This window comes from Erinaceus europaeus, chromosome 21, assembly GCF_950295315.1.
Source record: "Erinaceus europaeus chromosome 21, mEriEur2.1, whole genome shotgun sequence".
Lineage (NCBI taxonomy): Eukaryota > Metazoa > Chordata > Mammalia > Eulipotyphla > Erinaceidae > Erinaceus > Erinaceus europaeus.
Window position 1 is genome coordinate 12,713,174 of NC_080182.1, and position 24,156 is coordinate 12,737,329.

At 46.1% G+C, this 24,156-nt stretch overlaps 1 protein-coding gene across 1 annotated transcript in view; it reads left to right on the plus strand.

Annotated features, from left to right (window-relative positions):
- CNTN3 (contactin 3) overlaps positions 1-24,156 on the plus strand; it is a 76,706-nt gene that overhangs the window by 23,623 nt on the left and 28,927 nt on the right. The window contains exons 3-5 of the mRNA XM_016185723.2: positions 5,288-5,414; positions 11,973-12,148; positions 23,744-23,839. Of these exons, the coding sequence (XP_016041209.1) occupies positions 5,288-5,414; positions 11,973-12,148; positions 23,744-23,839 (399 nt within the window). The remainder of the gene's footprint in view (positions 1-5,287; positions 5,415-11,972; positions 12,149-23,743; positions 23,840-24,156) is intronic.

Here is a 24,156-nt window from a genome sequence, read left to right on the forward strand (position 1 = left end):
TCCAATCAGATGACAGTACCATGGGGAAGGTTGGGTGGGAGTCAGGGAGCTGAGTTGTGCCCTGAGCCAGGGCTGTGTGGTGCTGAGATGTCTTGTGGCAAGTAGAGAAGAGCCAGACCCTGGCTAAGTCCACAGCAGGCTCTGCATTGATGATCAGTATCCTTTTAAGATCTAGGTGAAATTAGCTGATTTTATTTTTAAGAGTGATTTCGTTGCTCCTGGGCCAACTTTTTTTTCTCATTCAGACAGAAAGTGAGTGTGGGGGGGGGGGAAGAGAAGCTACTGAGAGACATCAGAGCTTCTCATGGTGCCGTAATGCCACCCATGTGGTTCAAGGGTCCAAATCTGGGCTGAAAAGCACGGCTAGACACACAGCCTCCCTGGTGAGCTAGCTCTCTGGCTCAGTGATGACTTCAGGGAATGATATTTTAATAGCCAACGTTGGCTGACTCGCCATTTGTATTAGAACTAAGAAATCTGTCCTTATAGGGGGAAAACTCACATAGTCCCCCAGAGTGTTTAGTCAAACTGGAAAACTCAGAAAATGTAGTACATTCCTGATGTTGTATGACCCCTGTTTTTCTTAAGTCAGGGTGGTCACTGTTTGCATTTTACTCTTGGCTCCCATATGGTGCTGAGATTTGAACCCAGAATCTATTGCCTGTTAAGGTGTGTGCCCTACTAGAGGAGTGATTGCTCAGACCCTTACTCAGATATTTTACGGTGGTTCTTAAGAGTCAGGAAATTGCATCATTGTTCTATTTTTGCTTAGACTGACTAGTAATCCCACAGGAACCCAAGCTAATTTCTCTGCAGACTGCTCAGAGATAGGCGAATCGCTAGAATTCATGGGTCCTCAGAGAATAAATATGTAAATGGAAATTATTCAATGTCTTTTTTTATTTATAAGCTTTTGGTCCATCAAATCCTTGACATAGTAATTGCAGTCTGAAATAACTGCCTTTACTTTGCAAATTCAGGGGTGCATTTCTAAGTCCATGCAAATGCCACCTAAGGTGGGTAGGATTAAAGTATGGGTAACAAAAGAACTTGGATTCAGTGTCCTGCAGAACAATGGTCAATGTCTGAAGAGCATCTGTTGAGTTTAAGACACTGTAATTTGGGCTTGGAGAGATAGCTTTCCTGATAGAATGCCTGCCTGCCGGTCTGATGCATGGCCCAGTTTTGAGCCCAGGCACCAGATTAGAGGATCTCTGGCACTGAGGAAGCTCCAGGGCTGTGGTAGCTCTTCTCCTTCTGTGTATGTGCCTGGGTTTATACTGTGTCTGTGTCTATACACACACACACACACACACACACACACACACACACACACACACACATACACACACACACATACACATCTGCTCACCTTACATTGCTTGCAGTTACAGCTTTAAAAAATGGTAAGAATCATTATGTCCACGATGGAAAATACCTTCACCACCTCACTGAGAGGTCAGGACAGAAACCTTGGAAAACAAAACAAAACAAAACAAAACCAAGTACACAAGAGTTAGGAGTTACATAAGCCCCTACCCATTCCCCTCACCCCCCCTCAAAAAAAGACTTCACTAGATCAGAGAAATAAATAAACTAATAGTGAAAAACTCACAATCAGAGATACAACAAGAGAACGTACAAAGCAAACTGAAACAGAAAACAAAGAACTAGAGGTTGCAGTAACTGAACTAATGAACTCAGTAACTAAATTAGTGGTCAGAGTAGCTAAAGAAGAGACAAAAATAGCTCAACAAAAGGTCACAGTTGCCAAGCTAATGAATGCAAATGATGGACTCAACAACAGAATGACAGGCTGAAAATTCAGTAAGCTTGGAGATGAGGCAGAAAACAGCAAGGGACAACAGGAAAGGCAACGAGAGAGAATAGAACACAATGAAAATGATGAGTGCCACACAAAATAAATCCAAATACATGGACCCCAAAGCATATAAAAATTTAAAAAAACTAAGGATAAAGAAAAGATCCTGAGTTCAGTAAGAGGAAAAAGAAGATCACCTACCAAGGAACCCACACAAGATTACTAGCACTGACCAATCAAAAGACATGTCTCTTATGAGATGTCTGAGCAGGAGAGGTGCTTCCAGAGAAGGGATTATCACATCAGAGGAATGGTCCATGACATTAATATGGTGATTATGATCATGTCCTGTATTTATTAGTTTAGAATAGCAGCTAATGGTGAAGTTAGGGTACAGAATTTTAAGCATGAGTTTGATTCCCAGAATCACATATTCCAGAGTATCACTCTGGCTCTTTCTCTAGTAAATAGGGATTTTTTAAATGTAGAGTAGAAATTATATAGAATATATATATATATATATATATAGAGAGAGAGAGAGAGAGAGGCAGGCATGTTACCAGACCCTATGTGGTGCAGTGGAAGCAATACTATGAGGGAATTCCACAACAATAGAGGTCTACATTAGGAAAGAAGAAAGATCTCAAACTATTTAACAACAATTGGAAAGGGAGCAGCAAAGAGACACAAAAGTCATCAGAAGATTAGAAATAATAAACATCAGAACAGAAATTAACGAGATAGCAATAGAAACCAAAAGCATGATTCAAAAGGCCAATAAAACCAATAGCTAGTTCTTCAAAAGGATCAATAAAATAGATAAGTCTCTGACTAGACTCACCAAGAAAAAACAAACGAAATGAAATGAAAGCTACAGGATATTGTTAAAAGAAATAGCCATGGGGTGACAGAAAGAAATAGATAAAAATAATCAGAAGCAAGAGTGGATTAAATTACAGCTGATGTTGCAGAAAAACAGTCATATGAGAATGTTATAAGCTTCTCTATTAAAAAAAAAAAAAGGACAACGTAGATGAAATAGACATACTCTCTGAGTCATACCATTTGTTCAGTCTAACCCAAGAGGAGGTTAATAGCTTGAGCAGACCATTCACTAATATGGAACCTGAAGCAGTAATCAAAAGACTTTCTAAGATTGAAAGGTCAGTTACAGACTGCTAAACTCACACTCACCTTTCTCAAACTCTTCCAAAAATTGAAATGGGGAAACATTCCCTAGTGACATTCTATGAGGCTGATATCACTCTATCCCCCCAAATAGGAAAGAACTCTACCCAAAAAAAAACAATAATAAAAATATATAGATTTATATCCCTGATGAACATTGATACAAATGTGTCTGCAAAACCTTGGCAAATCGAATCCAACAACATGTAGAGAATAATCCATCAGTACTAAGGAGAATTCATTCCTGAGAAACAGGAACAGTTCAATGTTTACAAATTACCATATAAATACACCACATCAACAAAGAGGAAATCACATGCTTGTGTCATTAGATACTGAAAAAGGATTTGACAAGGAACAACACCTATTTATTAAAAGACCTTTAATAAATTGAGAAGAAGGGAAATTCTTTAATATAATAAAGGCCATGTATAAAAGACCCACAGTCTTTGGTGTATTGCACCAAAGTAAGGGACTCTGGAGGTGTGGGGGTTGGGGGAGTGTGTTTCAGGTCCTTGTACATGACGGTAGGGGAGGACCTGGGGGGGGGGAGTGTTTTGGAAAAAACAGAAATCTTACACATTTGTCAACAACTATTTACTGTAAACCATTAATACCGTCAATAAAAAATAAATTTAAAAATGACCCACTCAACACCATACTCACTAAGGAAAAAAAAACAAACAAAGTTTTCTCCCTTAAGTCTGGAACTAGACAAAGATGTCTCTTCTCACAACTACTGTTCCAACATAATCCTAGCCAGTGCACTCAGACAAAAAAAAGACTCCATTTTGGAAAGGGAAAAGTGAATTATCACTCTTTGTAGATAACATGATATACCCGGAGAACCCTAAGGACTTCACCAAAAACTACTGTGAACCATCAGTAAATTGGTAAAGAGGCAGAATACAAAATGCAAAATCAGGATATAAATCTGTAGCATCTCTACACACCAATGATGAGTCAGAGGAAAAGTGATGAAGAAAGCAACCCCATTCATAACTGAACCACAAAAGATAACCCGTCAGTGACTTTAACAAAGGTGGTTAAAGGCCTTTACAATGAAAGTTGTAGTGCATTGTTAAAAGAAATAAAAGTATGTCCTTTATTTATGGATAAAAAGAAGAAATGTTATTAAAATGACTGTCCTACCAAAAACAATCTGCATATTCAATTTGATACATATCAAACCTCCAATCACATTTTTAAGGAAATTGAACAAATTATCCAAAAGTCTATGTAAAACCAAAAATAACCAACGCATTCCTTGGGGGGGGGGGAGCATGGAGGGCAGAAATGTAGAGATCACTCTCCCTGATATCAGTCCACACTAAAAGCAGTAGTATTTCAATAGTGTGGTGTTGGAATAAAAACAGGCAAGCAGACCAAAAGAACTAACAAGAGTGAGAATAAAGCCACATTTATATGACAAAGGGCCCAAATGCCACTCAACAGGGAACAGAAGGCCTTTTCAACAAATGGTGTTGGGAAAACTAGACAACCAAGTATAGAAAAGTGAAATTAGACCACCACTTGACATCATACACCAAAATTAATTCAAAATGAATCAAAGGCTTGAATATTAGACCTGAAAATTTTGAATCTATAAAAGAAAACACTGGTGAAATACTTCAAGACCTTAACATCAAACATACAGTCAGATACTCAGTCCCATGCATAAGAGGAACTAAACCCAGATTAAATAAATGGGACATCAAGTTGAAGAGCTTCTTCATTTAATTATAAGAAAATTCCACAAGGATAAACAGGCAACCCATCCACAGAGAGAAGATATTTGCACATCACACATCTGGTAAAGAGATCAATATCAAATATCTGTAGAGAAGTCATATGACTCAGTAACAACAAGAACAAAAACGAATTAAAGAGGGACAAAAGATCTGAATTGACAGTTCTCTAAAGAAGAGATACAGATGGTCCATAGACATAGGAAGAAATGCTCCACTAGAGAAATGCAAATTAAAACTGCAATGAGATTTTACCTCACATCCATGGGAATGGCCAGCCCTTCTGGGCAGGGATAGGTGAGACTCTCCTGAGTCCTGGTCAGGAGCCCTGGTGTGTGGTCTTGTGAGCTGTGGGCCCTCCTCTGTGCTCTCTGCACTTGGGCCTGGGTGTGGGAATTGACATGAGACAGTGTGTAGATGGGTTCTCTGTGGGTGACTGGCAGGACTGGGAGGGTCTAGTCCCTGGTTAAGCTCAGTCTGGGCAAGCCTGTTCTCCCACCTCTGACCCTGGCCTCTGCTCTCTCCCCAGCAGAGCTGCTCCTTCAGGGACCCATGTTCAGCAGGGAGCCCAGCGACAGCACTGTGCCCGTGGGCCCTCGGGACAGAAGTGTCACCCTCCCTTGTGAAGCCAGGGGCAGCCCTGCCCCTCAGTACAGGTAGAGGGGCACAGGGCTGGTGGGGGGGGCGGGGGGTGGTGTGGCCATGGAGTCTGTTGTCCTCACTCCTGTCCTGGCCTCCTTACTGTGGCTGTGTCTGACCTGTGACCTCTGGAGACACATGTCCTGCTCATCCTGCAGCCAGGCTGCTCACTTTCAGGGGTCTCTGAAATCAGCAGCATCCACACTGATGCCAGCAGACTGGTCAGGCCTAATTTTTACCTCCTATCAACTTTACAAATGAATACTGTGAGTCTGACAAGATGGAGTGTATGAAATGAGAGGTGGGAGTTTCACATGATGCCTCTGATAGGATATATATCCTATCACAGAGGAAATATATATGTATGAATTTATTTATAAAGTAAAAAATATCTACATGACCATAGGATAAGAGGGGTACAGTTCCCACCACCAGAGTTCTGTAACCCATCCCCTTCCTTGAAAGCTTTCCTATTTCTTTGTCTCTCTGGGAGCGTGGACCCAAGATCATTATGGGGTGTGGAAGATGGAAGGTCTGGCTTCTGTAATTGCTTCTCTGCTGAATATGGGCACTGGCAGGTCAGTCCATACTCCCAGCCTGTTTCTATCTTTCCCTAGTGGGACAGAACTCTGGAATGGTGGGGCTTCAGAGTGTGTTGGTGAGGTCTTCTGCTCAGGGAAGTCAGGTTGGCATCATGATAGCATCTGCAACTTGGTGTCTGAAAAAAAGCATTAAGATATAAAGAAGAACAAATTGTTTAATAATCAGGAACCTAAAGGCAAGAAAATAACAGATGAGATTTGGGGGTCTCCATTTTGGAAAAAAGTTAGTAGGTCTGTTTTAGGCATATTCCAAGGGGCCCATGACTTTACTAATTTTTGCCTGCTCCCAACAGCTAACATGCAGGTATTGTCTGGGGAGATGTTGTCAGAGGTGGAAACAGGACTAGAAAGCTGGATTAGGGAAGAGAGTAAGTGGCTCCCAGATAATGATCACAGGATATATTCTTTATGAGTATGTGTAAATGCAAGTAGATAGCCTGAGTGCTGAATAGGGAGGGAACTAGGTAGCCAGATGGATGGGTGAGTGGATAGATGGACAGGTAGATAGATGAACAGATAAATAGATGGCCAGATGTGTGGATAAATGGGCGAGTGAATGGATGGATGGATGCATGCATGCATGGTTGAATAGATAGATGTAAAGATAAATGAGTAGGTGCAGGGTTGGATGATTGGATGGATGGATGGACAGATGGAAGAGTAGGTGTATGGATGCATGGATGAGTAGAATAGATGACAGATAGATGACAGATAGATAGATGACACATAGATAGATGACAGATAGATAGATAGATAGATAGATAGATAGATGGGAGGGTGGATGGATGGATGGACAGATGGAAGAGTGGGTGTATGGATGCATGGATGAGTAGAATAGATGACAGATAGATGACAGATAGATAGATGACACATAGATAGATGACAGATAGATAGATAGATAGATAGATGGGAGGGTGGATGGATGGATGGACAGATGGAAGAGTGGGTGTATGGATGCATGGATGAGTAGAATAGATGACAGATAGATGACAGATAGATAGATGACACATAGATAGATGACAGATAGATAGATAGATAGATAGATAGATAGATAGATAGATAGATGGGAGGGTGGATGGATGGACAGACAAATTGTCACAGAGGAAAAACAGGACTAGGTAAGACACATGAGGCCTATCTCTGTCACCTGTATGTCACATGCAAAGCCCACCCAACCTCCTTGCTAGGGTCCTGCCAGCCCCACCCAGCCACAGGGAATGGAGCTGAGGTCCCTCCCACACAATCACAGGTGTGTCACACAGCCATGTCACATGTGCATTCTCATCTGCCATGATTCAAGACTGGAGGGGAGAGGTCTGACCAAAGGATGAACAGGAGGAGGGGTCTCCACAAGGACAAAGCCATTACCCGGGGAGCTGGTGCCAGCACAGGGAAGAGGGGTCATCAGGGAGCCTCATTCCTTGACCCCAAGAACAGGTGTTTCTGTGGGAAGCTCTGATGAGAGCTCGATCCTCTCCCAACTGATTGATGAGAGAGAAGCAGGCATCTGTGTCCTGAAGTGCATTTTCCAAAACTTGATTTCTAAAAAACACAGCCACACAACCAGCTCATTTATATCTCCAGCAATTATGCTGCAGCCTAGACGGTTATTTTTGGGTAAAGGATTGAATATGCAAATCCAGACATGCCTTCTTTCAAGAGCTGCAATTATTCTCATCTCCGCAGTAAACATATTAACAAACATTACATTTGAACACAAATGCATTTGCTTATTAACTTGAAAGCTGCATCGAATACTGCAAATTGCTTCTGTGATTAAATTCCTAATTTTCCTGTCAACCCCTAAATGAAGTATTGCCTCTTGATTTCTCAAGTGTTCACAGCGGGCAGAATCCCTGGCCCTGCCCCAGCCCCAACCCCTCCAGTTTAGTTAATTGTCTTGTTCTGTTTTATTTAATGTCAAAGGGTGACTTGTTATTTTTCCTGCAAAGGATTATTGTGTTTTCATTTTTTCTGCCCAGACTTTGTGGACATGGAAATACTTCAAGACAATAGCCTTGTATGGTGGGCAGTGAGAGGTGTGGTGCCCTGGGTCACTTGGACTCAGTCTAGAATCCCCCTGAGTTCACTTTCTGTGTCTTTTCTAGGGGTGGGTTCCTGATCTCTGGGTTACTATTTTGTGTCTCCAAGTGAGAGAGTCACACCCTGGGGTCCTGTCTCTGATCAAGCAAGAGCCTCAGGAACTAAGACACTGTAGATTAAGAGCTTGATTAGGGTCACACCATTGGAGTGGGGTGGGGGTAGGGGTATCCCTCATGCCTAAAAAGCTCTCCTCCCCTGCCACAGGACAGCCAGAGTCTCTGTCTCTCAGGACTGAGCATCCAGGATGCAGGGACAGTGTTACAACAGGCAGAGGCCAGGCCATCATGGAGCATGCACAAGGCAGCATCACACTTCTCTGTGTGTCCTGTGTCCAGAAACTGGTTTCCAGGTCCCGTCCACAGGGGGAGGATGTGCTGTGACAATGAACCAAGGTCACTTGGGCTAGGCTAGGTCCCCAGGGTGTAGACACGTGACCTCCTGGCCTGTCAGAAAGTCCTGGGGCTGCAACTTTGTGGACTGTGGCCTAGTCAGGCTCCGGGCAAAGCTGAGGAAGCACTGAGTGGGAGGTCAGCCTGTCACCCTCTGCCTCCCTTCTGTGCTGGCCCTTCCCTGGGGTGAGAGGGGTGTCTCAGGTGGCCAGGAATGCTGTAACAGAGTCACAGCCAGTGAGGCCAGTGTGAGAATACAGGGTGACAACTGGAGATGATAGAGGAAGGACTCTGAGAGCATCCTCCTCTCCAATACTAAGTAAAAAAGACCAGTCAGGGACCTCAGTGTAGTGGAAGGGCATGTGGACAGAGAGTGGGTTGGGACTCTCTTCTGGAATTTTCTGTGAGTACCTACTTATTACCAGTCAGACAGTGTCACCAAAACAGTCCACCCAATAGGCAATATTTGCTTACATATTTTCAACCCTGGAAATAGAGACCTTTAATTCAGTCTACCTTAGTTTTATTATTTATCTATTTATTGTTGAGTTGGTTCCTCCAGCATACATGATCTCACCGACTGGGGCCATTTATTTTCATTCAGATTCAGACAGGGAGAGAAGGAGAAACAGCAGAGCTGCCCCTGTTGCCCCTGTGGCCTCCCCATGTGGTGTGGGACCTTGAATCTGGGTTCCAATGTGGCCTGCCTGGTGAGTTCTTTGTCTGGCCCCCAACCCAGCCTTGCTTAGCTTGGGCTTGCTTTCTGTCACCATTTATTCTCTGCACTGGAAAGTAGTGATTTCTGTGTCTGCCATCATTGGCATTTGGCATATGTCCTGAGGGTGAGGAATGTTAGCCTTGGGTGAGTCTGTGTCCTCCTGAATCTTTGGACTCCTGTGGACTCTCCATGATCGAGACTCAGGATTCTAGACCCACTGACCTGCAGGATGTGAGGGACATGCAGCAGGCTTTAGTTGATCCTTTGACTTTCTAAAGGGGGCCGAGGATGTAAATGTTTATTTATTAAGGAATGGAGGACTGGACCTGAGCTCTAGAGTGAGGTGGGGTTGGGGATTGAACCTGGGGCCACTGGGGATTACATGCTGCATGTCATGCTGTCTGGACAGGCTGAACCCTCTCCCAGGTACTCAGGGGAGTGACTGAACCCCCTGCCCTTTTATGCAGTGGGAGCTGGGCCTTCTTCCCCTCCACCTGCCCCTCCGCCTGTCTTGGAGCCTGTGTGTCACTTGCAGGTGTCTGGAAGTCCTTGTGTTTGGGCTAGTGGCTATTGCTGCCTCAGAAGCCCCAGGCTGGCTACTAGGACTGTCATCTCTGCACCCTAGGTGACCCCTTTCTCCAGGAATCAGAATTTCTTTTTTTATTAATTTTATTAGTTATACTTATTTATTTATTTATTGGTTAGAGACAGAAATCAAGAAGGAAGGGGAAGGAAGATAGAGAGGGATAGAGACAGAGAGATCCCTGCAACACTGCTTCACCACTGGCAAAGCTTTCCTCCTGCAGATGAGGACTGGGGGCTTGAACCCGGGTCCTTGCACATTGTAACATGTGTGCTCAACTGGCACACCACCACCCAGCCCCAGGAATCAGGATTTCTTAAAGCAAATTTGAAGCAGAATGTGAACATCAAGGCTAAGTTGGGCTATCCAGCTGCTTGCAGAGTATTCTAGTAAGGACACTGGCACCTGTGCTGGCCTTTGCACATGCGCACCTACTGGAGCCTGGGGTTGAGGTGTGGATGCTGGGGGAACCCAAGCCAGGCCTTCTTTCCTTTTGGGGGCTACATTGGGATCTGCAGAGGCAATCAGAATCAAGGGATGCTTTCAGAAAGCCAGAAGCTCATGTCTGTGTGTTAACACAGGCCTCCCAGGACCTATTTCTTCATATATATGTCATGCTATGATGCGGAGGAGAGAGAGGGAGAGGAGATCCGGAGCAGAGAGGGAACACAATTCTTTATTTGTGCAGGCACCTCAGAGTTGGGTGAGAGCGCAGTGGTTCGGGCCACGTGGAGCTAGCCAAAATGGCCGCCTCGTACAGCACCCTTCCCTGCGTCTAATCACTGAAGTGAAAAGCGGGCAAGAGAGTGAGGGGCGGAAAAAGAAGGGCTTTATAGGGCAAAAACTGGGAGTGACGAGCCGGGACAGGATTGGTTAGGAAAGGCACTCCAAGAATGTCCCAACTCTTGCAAGAGTGTCCCAGCTCTTGCAGGAACTGGCAATAGCCTGAGGGGACAACATGGCAGATGTGACTGCATCTGCACAATTTCCCAGCATATATATATATATATATATATATATATATATATATATATATATATATATATATATATAACATTTTTCTCTTTTATTTGTTTGACAGGACAGAAAGAATTTGAGAGAGGAGGGGGACATGCAGAGGCAGAGAGACACTTGGAATACTTGCTTCATTGCTCCCTTTGCAGCTGGGTATTGGGGACTCGAATTCAGATATTTGCGCATGGTAACACGTGCGCTGAATCAGGTGCACCACTGCCCAGCCACCCTGATTTTTTGGTGGGGAGAGAGGAGGACAAACAGAGGAGACTCTCACCCCTGGCCCTCATGCATAGAGCCCTCAGAACCATCCATGGTGCTGATATGCAGTGCTGGGGCTCAGACCCAGAGCTCCCCAGGAACCAAGTGTGTGCTCTGCTAGGTGAGATTTCTTCTTGACTCCCTTCTCTATGTCTCAAAATGGTTTCATTCTGAGACTCAGCTCTCAGGAATGTCACAGTCCCCTCATGACAGTGACACTTCCTCCAAGAATGGTGACTGTGCCCTAGGGGACACTGCTCTCAAGTGCCCCAAGTCTGGGCTAAGAAAGCCTCTCACTGTACTGCCTGGACCTGTGCACATGAATTTGAAGAGTTGGCTCCGAGAGCCATGGGACACAGCCTCAGAAACTGAAGACATGGTGGCCGTCTTCAGGCTTGTGAAACAAAGAAAGCAGGTTTCAGGACCCGGTGCACATCCTCTCTGGGTGAAATGGTCCCTGGTGCCATGGTCCAGATTGGGGCGCACACATCAGACTTAAACAGAGACAGCCTCTTGAACCCATACTTTCAGCAAGATGAAAAGTCAGCCATGCTTAACGAGATACTGAGCGTTTCCTGTCACTGGGGCTGAGTCTCCTGGTGATGGATGTGTTCTGGGAGGAGAGGTCGTGATTCTGCTGGGGGAGGCAGGCATCCTTCTCACATCTGGGTGCCAGCTGAAAGCATGCCCTGGTGGTACACACACACACACTTTCAGCAGAACCTTTGACCTGTTTACACTGGCCCCTGTCCACACTGGCAAGGAGATACCATGACACCAGCCCAGTGTGGGGACTTGACCCTAGGTCCTTAGGCTTAGCACACTCTCCCAGGGGAGCTATCCCCCAGTTCCCAGAGTTTGTTTCCATTGTAACACAGGAGGGTCAGCTTGTCTTCTGTTGGCAGGTGGTGGCTGAACGGCAGTGAGTTGGACCTGAGTCTGCAGCGGCGGTACCGGCTACAGGGTGGCAACCTCGTGCTTCTGAGCCCCAGAAGAAGCCGGGATGCTGGCAACTACCAGTGCGTTGCCAGCAACACCGTGGGGACCGTGGTGAGCAGGGAGGCCAAACTCCAGTTTGCCTGTAAGTGTGGGCATGTTGGCATGAGGCTGACTGGGTGTGGCCGTGTGGGTCTTGGGAGTTGGGCATGGGTGTCAATAACTCTGAGTGGGCTGAGAATTCATCCCCCGTGATCTTCCAGTTTCTTTTATTTCAGTCTATTTTCTTTTATTGCCACCAGGGTTATCACTGGGTCTTGCTGCTGGCACAAAAAGTCCACTGCTCTTGGCAGCCATTTTTGTTTTCTTTCTATTTTATTGGATAGGACAAAAAGAAATTGAGATGAAAGGGGGAGGGAGAGAGACAGGCAGACACCTGTAGATCCACTTCACTGCTCATGGCATTTCCACCCCCTCCCTGGAGGTGAGAGTAGGGGCTCAAACCTGAGTCCTAAGGGCAAGGTGGTGGCTCACCTGGTTAAGCGCACGTTACAATGTGCAAGAATACAGGTTCTATCCCCCAGGCCCCACCTTTGGGGGAAAGTGCTTCGAGTGGTGAAGCAGTCTTCCAGGTGTCTCTGTCTCTATCCCTCTCTACCTTCCTCTTCCCTCTCAATTTCAGACTGTTTCTATTCAGTGAATAAATAAAGATAATGCAAAAAAAAAAAATCCTGGGTCCTAGTGCTTGGTTAATGTGCTCACTCAACTTGGGCACCACTGCTTGGTTCTTGGTCTCTTTCTTTCTTTATATTTTTACTTTTATATATTTATTTATTTGTTTATTGTTTCCTAATGTGATAGGACTGAGAGAAATTGAGAGGGAATGGGGAGATAGAGAGGGAGAGAGCAGTGGGTAGATAGCATAATGTTTATGCAAAGAGACTCTCTTGCCTAAGGCTCAGCTGTCCCAGGTTCAATCTCCTGCACCACCATAAGTCAGAGCTGAGCAGTGCTCTGGTTAAAAAGAAGGAGGAGGAGAAGGAGAAGAAGATTCTACAAGGCCAGTTGGTGGTGCACCTGGCTGAGCATATATGTTGCAATGTACAAGGATCTAGGTTCGAGCCCCCAGCCCCCACCTGCAGGGAAAAAGCAGTGCTGCAGGTGTCTCTCTGTCTTTTTCCCTATCTCCCCCTCTCCTCTCGACTTCTGACTATCTCTATCCAACAAACAAATAAAGATAAAATAATAGAATTTAAAAAAAGATAGAGGGAGAGAGAAGGGTCTGAACAGTGGTACACTTGCTACGTGCACACATTACCATATACAAAGATTCAGGTTCAAGTCCCAGTCCCCACTTGCAGATAGGGAAGCTTCAAGAGAAGTGAAGCAGCACTGTAGGTCTCTTTCTCTCCTTCCCCCTATCTCTCTCTCTATCTATCTATTCTTTCCTGATCACTCTCTCTGCTTTGCTTTGTTCATAGCTGTTTCATACCCAGGGTTTTTTTGGGTTTTTTTTTTTTATCATCATTCCTTGGTAACCTATCAAGCGTGTGTATTAAGCAAGAGTGGCACTAGACATTCACAATGGGTGTCTTTAAGGCGCTCCCCTCATCGCACTGACAGCATCTGGACTGGAAACTCACCTGGCGACCCCACCCAGCACACACCTGAGTCTCAAGCAATTCTGTCCTCACAGTGCGCACATCTTGGCTCTCAGCAGGGGCGGGCTGTGGTCGTACTTCCTGGAGGCCTCAGATTTCAGGAGGGCATTATGACATGCTCCATCTCCATCTCTGTCTCCTGCCTGGGCTTGAGCTCTGTGTCCCTTCTCGTGTGTAGCTGCTTCCCACACTTGTCCTGCCCCCCCACCCAGGCGAGAGGCTGGGTTTCCCAGGAGCAGTGACCAACTCTTCCATCATCACAGTGCAGCTGGCCTCCTCTTCATGTCTGTGGTGGCTATTTCTGCCTCTGCTCTCTGGGCGATTATTATTCACTGATAGTATTTGCTTAGTTACAGTTAATGTGTGTCCTCTAGATTGGTTCTTTGTGAATTATATGTTCTGTGAATGTCTTCTTTCCGGTGACTGCCTCTTTTTTTTTTCCCCCTCAGGATTTGTTGCTGTCAGGTAGTGAGGTGATGGTCTGACTTTTATCACCCACTCTTTTCCTGTATAACTCTGCCTCCCATTGAAGCCATTACAGCCCTACTTCCTTAGCCTGAAGTCAGAAATACAGTCATTTTTTAATTTTCTTTATTTTTATATATTTTATATTTTTTTCACCTTCCCCATCACCAAAGGTCTGTGTCCCCATCCCCACCCCTATAGATAACTGCTGTAGTTCTCCCACAGTCTTAAAAATAGGTTGATATTTTGGGTTTTTTTTCACGTTTGTATATTTAATTGCCTGTATTCTGCATATGAGTGAAACCATTCTGTAGCTGTCCTTCCCCCTCCTTACTGGCTTCACTGAACATCATCTTCTCCAGTTCCATGCAATTTATCCCAAAGGACACAATATCATCCCTTTTTATTGCTGCATAACACTCTGAAGTATATAGAAAGACAGTTTTTTAAATTCTCTTATACCCTGTTCTGCTTGCCAGACTGCTTTCAGAGAAGCACAGCCAGCAACCAGGGTCTTGTCTGCAGGGTGGAGAGGTCACTTTGTCCCCAAGAATAGGACCGTCACATGCAGGATAGACGTGGTGGGCAGATTTTGCCGTGCATATGGTTTGCTTGGTGGGACCCTGTGAAGGTCGGAAGTAGAGGAGAAAGCTCGCTGGTTGCAGGTGGGGGTAAGGGGATTGTGAATCGAAGTGAGAGCCAACAGCCTGAGGCCCTGAAGAACCACATCTGTCACCCCAGCATTTGCAGGAAGAGGCCCACTGTCATCTCAGACCAGCCTCCATTCCAGGAGGCTCCACTCAACCTTTCCTTAGGGTAGAGGTAGGGGAGGAGAGAGGTGTAGGGGGAATGCAGCTGGAAGGGCTCCCCACCTCTAGGACCAGGGCTTCTCGCACTTCCCTCTAGAGCAAAGCCCATTAAGGGCTCCAAGTCTCCCTGCTGTCTCAGGAGTCAAGGCTCCTGGGATTATCTTTCTCTCCCCAGGCTCAGCTCTAACAGGTGAACTTCTGGAGTGATGCTCACCCCAGGTTATCAGTGTTGGCTCCCCAGCTCTCCCAGGGCCACAGCAGACTGTCCAAGCCAGTACTCTGGGGCCAGCTTCCATTCCTGGGATTAGCCTGTGCCTGGAGGGCAAGCTTGGAAGGCTTGTGTTTCTTCACCTTCCTGGATTTGTCTGCCATCCCATATTATTTCCCCTAACCTTCCAGGCCCTGCACTTGTCTTTTTCTTAAACAAGACAAGACACTGAAAATGTAATCAGGCCCAGGAGATGGCTCACCTGGTAGACTGAGTCCCTGTTTCCATCCCTGATGCCACATGGGAGCACCATGGGTGGCATTGGGAGAGCTTCATGAATGGTGGAACGATGCTTTTCTCTCCTCCCATCACCCCATTTGCTATTTCTTCTCCCCTTTTCTCTCCCAAAAAGGTAAAGGACAGGGGGCAGTAGCCCATCTGGTTGAAAGCACACCTTACTATGTATTCTGGGCTCAAGGACCTGGGTTCAAGCCCCCAACTCTGCACCTGCAGCTGGGAAGAGAGAGGGAGAGAGAGAGAGAGAGAGAGAGAGAGGCTTTAAGTGGAATTTAAAACTCTATTGAATTTATGTTCTATCAGACTTTTTTTTACAAGTCACCATTTCATCAATAAGAATGATTACTTGGATTATTATGGCTCTTTGTTTGAGGGGAGCCCTGGGCTGCTGGTGGATGAGTAATATGCTGCTTTTCTTCCTACTTCACTGGTGAGAAAGGCACCTCAGAGAGAGGTGGAGATAGAGATAGAGAGATTGGCTGTCATACACTCAATGATGAAATACACATCTTGGCCACTTAATCTAAGAGACAGATAATGTGTCATGGACCTGACTTTGGAAGTGCCTGAAAACCGTTGACCCAACCATTGGGATTTTACCCAACTTTTGCAGACAATCCAAGTAATCTTAAATTTCTCTTCTTCTAACTATATGATCATGTCTTTTTATTCCACCAAAGCCAGTCACATTGTTCATGGCAACACTCTATAATATACCAGGTTTAGTACTGGCAAACCAGAGCAGTAGCTCTGGGCATGTACTTCTCATCTAGAACTGTATAAAAATTGTATTTTAACCATACTAACATAAACACCTCCTTTAACAGATTATAGCGTAGCTGTGGAAGAAGTTTCATAATCTTGGGTTTATTGGCCTTTCTAATTATTTTATTTTCACAATATGCCAAGTGGATATCATAAAACATTTCTTGGTAAGTAGATTTTATTTTTCCCTGGTGTGTCCTGCCAATAATTTCAGTTTGGATATAAAAAGAAGAATATTTTAGACACTCAAGGCAATGAAACAAGTGTCGTGTGTTCATCTACTGAAAAAGGTTCAGACTAAGTCATAATAAGAAAAATTAAGAAAGTTTTGTGTTTTTATTGGAAATGCAAATAAGCCCCTCAGAGACTTTGTGGCAGTTCTAGAGCTTTTTCATGAGATGCTCAGTACCCCACATTTGCAGACACTGAGCCCCCAAGCCTGCTGCAGACCAGGAGCCCCTGCAGGTAAGTGAGGAGGTTCTGGAACCTTCCTTCTTCTCTTCTGTCCTCCCCACCCCAGGATCCCAAGAGGCTGCCTCCAGAGCTCTGAGGAAACACTCAAGGTCTCGTGTGATTTTTCTGGGCACACTTTCTGTTCTTTACTTTTTTTTAATTGCCACCAGGATTATCACTGGGGCTCAGCATCTGCAAGACAGACCCACTTCCCTGCTTCAATGAGGTTCTTTTCTTCATCCCCACCCCAACTGTCATGACTCCTGGGGAAGCAGAGTTCCCACGTTTGTGCAGAAAAGAGAGGTTGTAGGGGTTTGTGGCTGCAGGTGTGTGTAGCCAGAGGTTGCAGCAGACACCTTGCTCCTTCCTGGAAACATCTTCCCAGTGGAGTGTTCCCAGCTGCTTCTCCTTCTGCACTTCCTCAGGAGACAGAACCTCTCGTAAAGTCCATGCACAGTCTGTTCATTTTCTGTATTTATATGAATTCTTGCAGCACCAGCATCTCATTGCATGTGTGACAGCATAGGGTAGTCTCCCAGGCCCTGTTCTTCTAGTCTGTATCCAGGGACAGCACAGCCCTGCTCCACCATCCATGGAGCTTCCTTGATGCTGTCCACGGTGCTGAGTAGGAGAGGTTCCCCAAAGCCTTGCCCCACCATCCACGGAGCTCCTTGGGTGCTGTCCATGGTGCTGAGAGAGGAGAGGACCCCCCCCCCCCACACACACACACACACATCCCTGCTCTGCTGTCCACAGAGTCCTCCTGTGGTGTGGAATTGGAGCCCTGGTCCTGCACACAAGTCCTACACTCCACCCACTGAGACATCCACAGGCCTCAGATATTTTCAGGATTAAACATACAGCAGAGAGCCTCCTCCCTCCCAGACACAGGCTGTCCTGTCCTCACAGGAGGCTTTGCCTTCCAGCCCACCCACACAGAGAAGTCCCAGCACAAGAATCCTTTAGAGGCCAGGAGCTGGCTGGAAGGCAAAGCCTAGGATGTGCAGGCCTGAGGTCCAGCTTCTACCCAGTGCTGCCTGTGCCAGCACACTGCTTCACTTCTTTCCCACAGTCTCTCTAAATAAATAACCTTTCAGAACAGAGGGCTATCCAGGTCTTTCTATTCTTTCCATAACTACTGCTATGGAGGAGGAGGACTCAACGCACAGTTTTGTTCTCTCTCTCTCTCTCTCTCCCCACCACTCTAGAGTCTGCCTGAGTTGCCTTGCCCCCACTTTTATTCTCTGTTCTGCTTCACTAATGGTGCCTTTTGCAGTGAATGTCAGGGAGCTATGCAGTGAGTGGGATCTGGATGGGGTTGTCAAAGAAGAGTGAGTAGAAGGGATGGGGGAGGTGGGGGCTCAGCAGAAGAGCAAGTGTGACAGTGCTTTCCCAGGTGGTGAAAGCTTTTCCAGGGGAGGTGACATGCCACACTGTTCCGGGGGGGGGGGGGAGAGGGGGGTTGCGGTAGACTGCTCTTGCGTACACAGAGGATGGGGCTTTTGTAAGACAGAGGCTGTGACTTCTATAGCCGGCCTTCTGAGCTGAGTCTCTAGACCTACAGTCTGTGGCCTCAGCAGCCTGTTTTGCAGAAGACAGCCAGTGGCAGGTGCAGGTGAGGGTGTGGAGGGAGGGGTCCCTAAGGCAGGCTGAGGGACAAACCCTCAAGACCAGACACTATGCAGGCAGATGTCCCCTGCTGGGGTTCACCTGAGGACCCTGAAAGGCAGGGTTGGAGAGAGAGAGAGTTCACAGCCTGGTAGAATAGGGGAAGATGGCTGGTGTGTCTGCACTGGACTATAGGCCATGTGCCTAATAGTCCAGAAGCTTCCAGCTGTGGGCTTCTCATCTTCACAGGATACCAAGTGGATTGTGTCTTTTCTTCATCAAATATGATGGCTGACATCCATCCTAATTGAGCCAAGATGCCTGAGAAGATTAGTGCTGGGAGAGACTATAAATAATTCAGATTGCAAGATTTTGCTGCAATGCTGTGATTCGCTTAAGACTCAGCGCCTCATCCAAGCATGATCTGTTGAGTTTCTTCCTCTCTCTCTCTCTCTCTCTCTCTCTCTCTCTCTCTCTCTCCCTCCCTCCCTCCCTCCTGTTTACTCTTGGGCCTGGCTGTCCCCTGCCAGCAACCTGGCCTTAGAGCAAAGACAGAGACAGCCCCAGAGAACAAGCCTTCACGCTCACTACCTCATACACAGGTGTTTCTTCATGAGTTATGCTCCGTGAGTTCTGACAGGCCTGGAGTGGATGTGCAGGAGGGAGGCAGCATAGCCGGGACATGTTCAGATGAAGATCAGGAGCATCTAAGAGGACTGGACACTGCAAGGATATAGTAACCCCTGCAGCCCAGCAGAGGCTGGGTCTGTCCTCAGGAGACCTGCTGATTTGTGCTCCTGGCTAGACATGTGACATCATCATAGAGTCACTGTTCACCAGATCTCAGTGGGTCTGGAAAGTGGGGTACAGTGAAGAGGGAAAACAGCTTTGCTTTGCAGAAAGTGCCATTCTGCAACACATATAGAAAAATAATATAGAAGACACTATTCAGGTCACTCTGGGACTCTCTGTGACAGCCACACCCACGGAGGATACTTGTTGAAAGACTGACTTATGTTCCTAGAGACAGAGGGGGAGCCCAGCACACTGAGATCTGGTGTGAGGCTTGAGGGAGCACACCTCCTCAGTAACTGACTTATACCCCATCTGCAGAGTGGGGGTGGGGTGGGGGTAAAGGTAGCACCTGTTTGCAGGGCAGGGAAGCAGGTGGAGAGATTGGGCCACACCTGTCAGATGGGAGAGTCCAGAGTCGCCACTAGGGCAGTGGTGGTGATGAGACATGAAAAAGACAAATACTGAACTGGCCACAGTGCTAGAAGGTTCTGGAAGAGGACAGGACATGAGGTAAGGACTATAATGACTATGCAAAAGTCTTTCATGCCTAAGGCTCTGAGGTCCCAAATTTAATACCCAGTACCACCATAAGCCAGAGCTGAGCAATGCTCCATTTTCTTAACTTCTTCCTTCATTCCTTCCTTTCTTTCTTTCTTACTACCTATCTTTCAATCTCTCTCCTCTCTCTCTTTCATTAAAAATAAATAGAGGGGGCTGGGCAGTGGTACAGCAGGTTCAGTGCACATGGCGCAAAGCACAAGGACTGTCGTAAGGATCCCAGTTTGAGCCTCCAGCTCCCCACCTGTATGGGAGGGTAGCTTTGCAAGAGGTGAAGCAGGTCTGCAGGTGTCTTTCTCTCCTCTCTGTCTTCCCCTCCTCTCTCGATTTCTCTCTGTCCTACCCAACAACAACAACAGCTGTGACAACAGTAACAGTAATAACTACAACAAGGGCGACAAAATGGGAAAAAATAAACTCCAGGAGCAGTGGATTCGTAGTGCAGGCACCAAGTCCCAGCAATAACCCTGGAGGCAAAATAAATAAATAAATGGATCCGGATGGTGACACACCTGGTTGAGCACACATGTTACAAAGTGCAAGAATCTGGTTTTGAGGGAGTCAGGCTGTAGAGCAGAGGGTTAAGCGCAGGTGGCACAAAGCACAAGGACCAGCATAAGGATCCCGGTTCGAGCCCCGGCTCCCCACCTGCAGGGGAGTTGCTTCACAGGTGGTGAAGCAGGTCTGCAGGTGTCTATCTTTCTCTCCTCCTCTCTGTCCTCCCCTCCTCTCTCCATTTCTCTCTTGTCCTATCCAACAACGACAACAACAATAATAACTACAACAATAAAACAGCAAGGGCAACAAAGGGAATAAATAAATAAAATAAATATTAAAAAAAAAGAATCTGGTTTTGAGCCCCCGATCCCTACCTACAGGGGGAAAGCTTTGCAAGTGATGAAGCAGAACTACAGATGTCTCTCTGTCACCCCCTTCCCTCTCGATTTCTGACTGTCTATCCAATTCATGAATAAAGATAATAAAAAGATACATTAAAAATAAAATGAATATAAATATTTTTTGGAAGAGGACAGGACTGATGGGGCGTCCCAGGCTCCTTCATCCTCCCTCTCATGTTCTCCTCAGTCTGAATTCACGAGTATTTCCTGTCTAATGGCTGGTAGATACTTTGGCCTGGCAGTGTGATAATCCGGTGGGAGGGAGTGTGGTGAGGCACAGAGGGAGTTCAGGGCCTCGTGGTCTCAACTTCCCTGACAGAAGCTCACGACTTGTGGGGACACTGTCGACAGGAATAGAGCCTGTCACTGTGCTGGATGAGGGCTAGCCAAAGGGCATTTCTGGGGACACAGCAGCCTCTGGGTTAGGGGTGCCCACCCCTGCTGGCTCAAGCCTTCTGGCAGTTCCCACACACAATCCAGAGGCTCCTAGGCCCAGAGCAGCCCACAGGGTTCTGCAGGGTGAATCTCAGCTTGCCTCCTCTGTTTTCTGCCTCTTGTCTTTCTCACCATGTTTTACGGGGCTGTGTCCTCATCTCGGCACATTTTTTAAAAATGTAATGGGGGATTAATAATTTACAGTTAACAGTAAATAAAATTGTTGGGATATGTGTAAAATATCTCAGTTTTCTGCAAAACACTCTCATCCCCAGCCTAAGTCCTTCTCCACCATCATGCACCAGGACCTGAAAGCCCCCCACCCCACCCCCATCCCAGAGCTTTACTTTGGTGCAATACATCAAACCCAATCCAGGTTCTGCTTTGTGTTTTCCTCTCTGTCCTTATTTCTCAACTTCTGTCCTTGAATGAGATCATCCCATATTCATCCTTCTCTTTCTGGCTGGTCTCATTTCATATGATTCCTTCAAGCTCCATCCAAGATGAGGTAAAGAAAGTGAATTCACCATTCTTAATAGCTGATTAGTACCCCACTGTGTATATAGATCACAATTTGCTCAGCCACTCATCAGTTGTTAGACACCTGGGTTGCTTCCAGGTTTGGTCTATTACAAATTGTGCTGCTATGAACATAGGTATGTATACACACATCTTTTTGGATGGGTGTGTTGGGTTCCTTAGGATATATTCCCAGGAGAGGAATTGCAAGGTCATAGGGTAGGTCCATTTCTAGCCTTCTGAGAGTTTTCCAGACTGCTCTCTGCACATTTCTATGTATTAAAATTTAAAGTGGAAGGTTGCCTTCTAGAGCTCGATGGGCAGGTGAGGAGTCTAGTGTCAGGCATGAGGTGACTTGCAGGCATAGCAGAGCAGTGCAGTCTGCATCCTGGTTGACTCTGGGCCTCCCTATACCCAACACAGAAAGCAGGTTTCTGGGGGCCAGGTGGTGACACACTCAGCTGAGTGAAAACTACAATGCAAGGACCCAGGTTCAAGTCCCTATTCCCCACCTACAGAGGGAAGGTTTCGTGAGTGGTGAAGCAGATCTGTAGGTGTCTTTCTGTCTCTTTCCCTCTCCATCTCCCCCTCCCCTCTCAATTTCCTTCTGTCCAAATAAAAAAGAAAAGAATGAGCAAATGACTGCAGGGAGCGGTGGATTCTTCATGCAGGCCCTGAGCCCCAGAGATAATCCAGGTGGAAATAAAAAGTGATTGACTAATTGAAAAAGAAAGCAGGTGTCTGAGTGTCCACTGGTGCACCAGGCCAGAAGCTGGCAGATGTAGGTACTCAGGCCCAAGAGTGTGGTGTCTCCATGATAACAAAAGGCATGGGATGTGACAATATTTATGTTTACCTGGAACACTTCCATTTATTTTTTAACATAGTTCTACTTTTTAACTATCTCCATTTCAGGTTAATTTTTCTGAATTAACTGTTTATAAACACCTCCCCCACACCATCATAAAACAATTATTACAGAATAACCTTTGACTACTTCTCTTTCACTAGAAATCACATGTGCTTGTTGCTAAAAACATTAGATTGAAGGGCTGGGCAGTGGCACATTTGGTTAGACACACACACACACACACACACACACACACACACACACACACACACGAGAGCACAAGGACCCAGGTCCCCACTTGCATGGGGAAACTTCACTAGTGGTGAAGCAGGGCGGCAAATCTCTCTCACTATCATCTATCTCTATCTGTATATCAACCTCCTTCTCATGTCTATCTTCTTTTTTATATTTATTTATTTATTCCTTTTGTTGCCCTTGTTGTTTTATTGTTGTAGTTATTATTGTTGTTGTTATTGATGTCATTATTGTTGGATAGGACAGAGAGAAATGGAGAGACGAGGGGAAGACAGAGAGGGGGAGAAAAAGACAGACACCTGCAGACCTGCTTCACCGCCTGTGAAGCAACCCCCCTGAAGGTGGAGAGCCAGGGGCTCGAACTGGGATCCTTGCACCAGTCATCGCACTTTATGCTACCTGCCCTTTACCCACTGCGCTACCACCTTACTCCCGTGTTTCTTTTTTTTTTTATCAGAGCACTGCTCAGCTCTGGCTTATGGTGGTGTGGGGGATTGAACCTGGGACTTGAGAGCCTCAGGCATGAAAGTTTCTTTGCATAACCATTATGTTATACCCCCCACCCATGTTTCTATATTCTATCTCCCTTCCCTTTCTGTCTGTCTCTTTCTGTCTTACACACCCTCTCAATTTCTCTCTGTCCTATCAAATATAAGAAAAAATTAAAAAACCTTATATTTACATGCATGACGTGATAAGCATAACTCAGTATTAAATTTAATGGAACACACACATTAGTATTTTATAGGTAATTTTTCTAGCTTTTTATTTTATTTTCTAACTTGAAAACATTTAATTTAATGAGAGATATAAAGCTATAGGTAGAGAAAGAGAGAGAGAGAAATACCAGGACACTGCTGATCTCTGGCTCACTGAGTGTCTGGGATTGAACCCAGTGCCTCAGGCTTGTGAGTTCTGAACGTCATGGCTGAGCTGGCTTCTGGCTCTGCCCAAGCCTCTAACATTTTGTGTTCAGGGTTTGCTTTCCTACAGCTCTTCTGGACTTACAGAGCTCTTAACAAAAAACCCAAACCTCCCTTCTCCCTCTCCAGCCCTATGAGCTCCTGAGGCGCTGCTATTCCCTGAGAGAGAGGACAGCATTTCTGTGAGCACTGCAATACTGTGGTCCACTCTGACACTGTCTCTTTGTCTTCTCCACGCAGACTTGGAAAACTTCCAGACCAAGATGAGAAGCACAGTGTCTGTGTGGGCAGGGCAGGGCGTGGTTTTGCTGTGTGGGCCCCCACCCCATGCTGGAGGTAAGGCTGGACTTCTGATAGGCTCTTCCAGGTCTGTGAAAGGTTGGGTGGGTGTGGGCCTCACTTGAGAGCGGACTCTAAACTGACTGTGACTGGGTAGAAAGGCACACAACACCAGCCCTGCAGGGAAGGGGTCTGGTACCCTGAGGAGCAGAGCTCCCTGGTGTTCAGTTGTCAGTAGACACCCTTGTGTGGGTGTGGCAGTGCAGCCTGGTCTGGTGTGTTCATCACCTGTGCACACACCTGGGCATCCTGCACACTCAGCCCTACACACTCATCTGCACACACTCAAGCCTGCATACTCAGCCCTGCACACT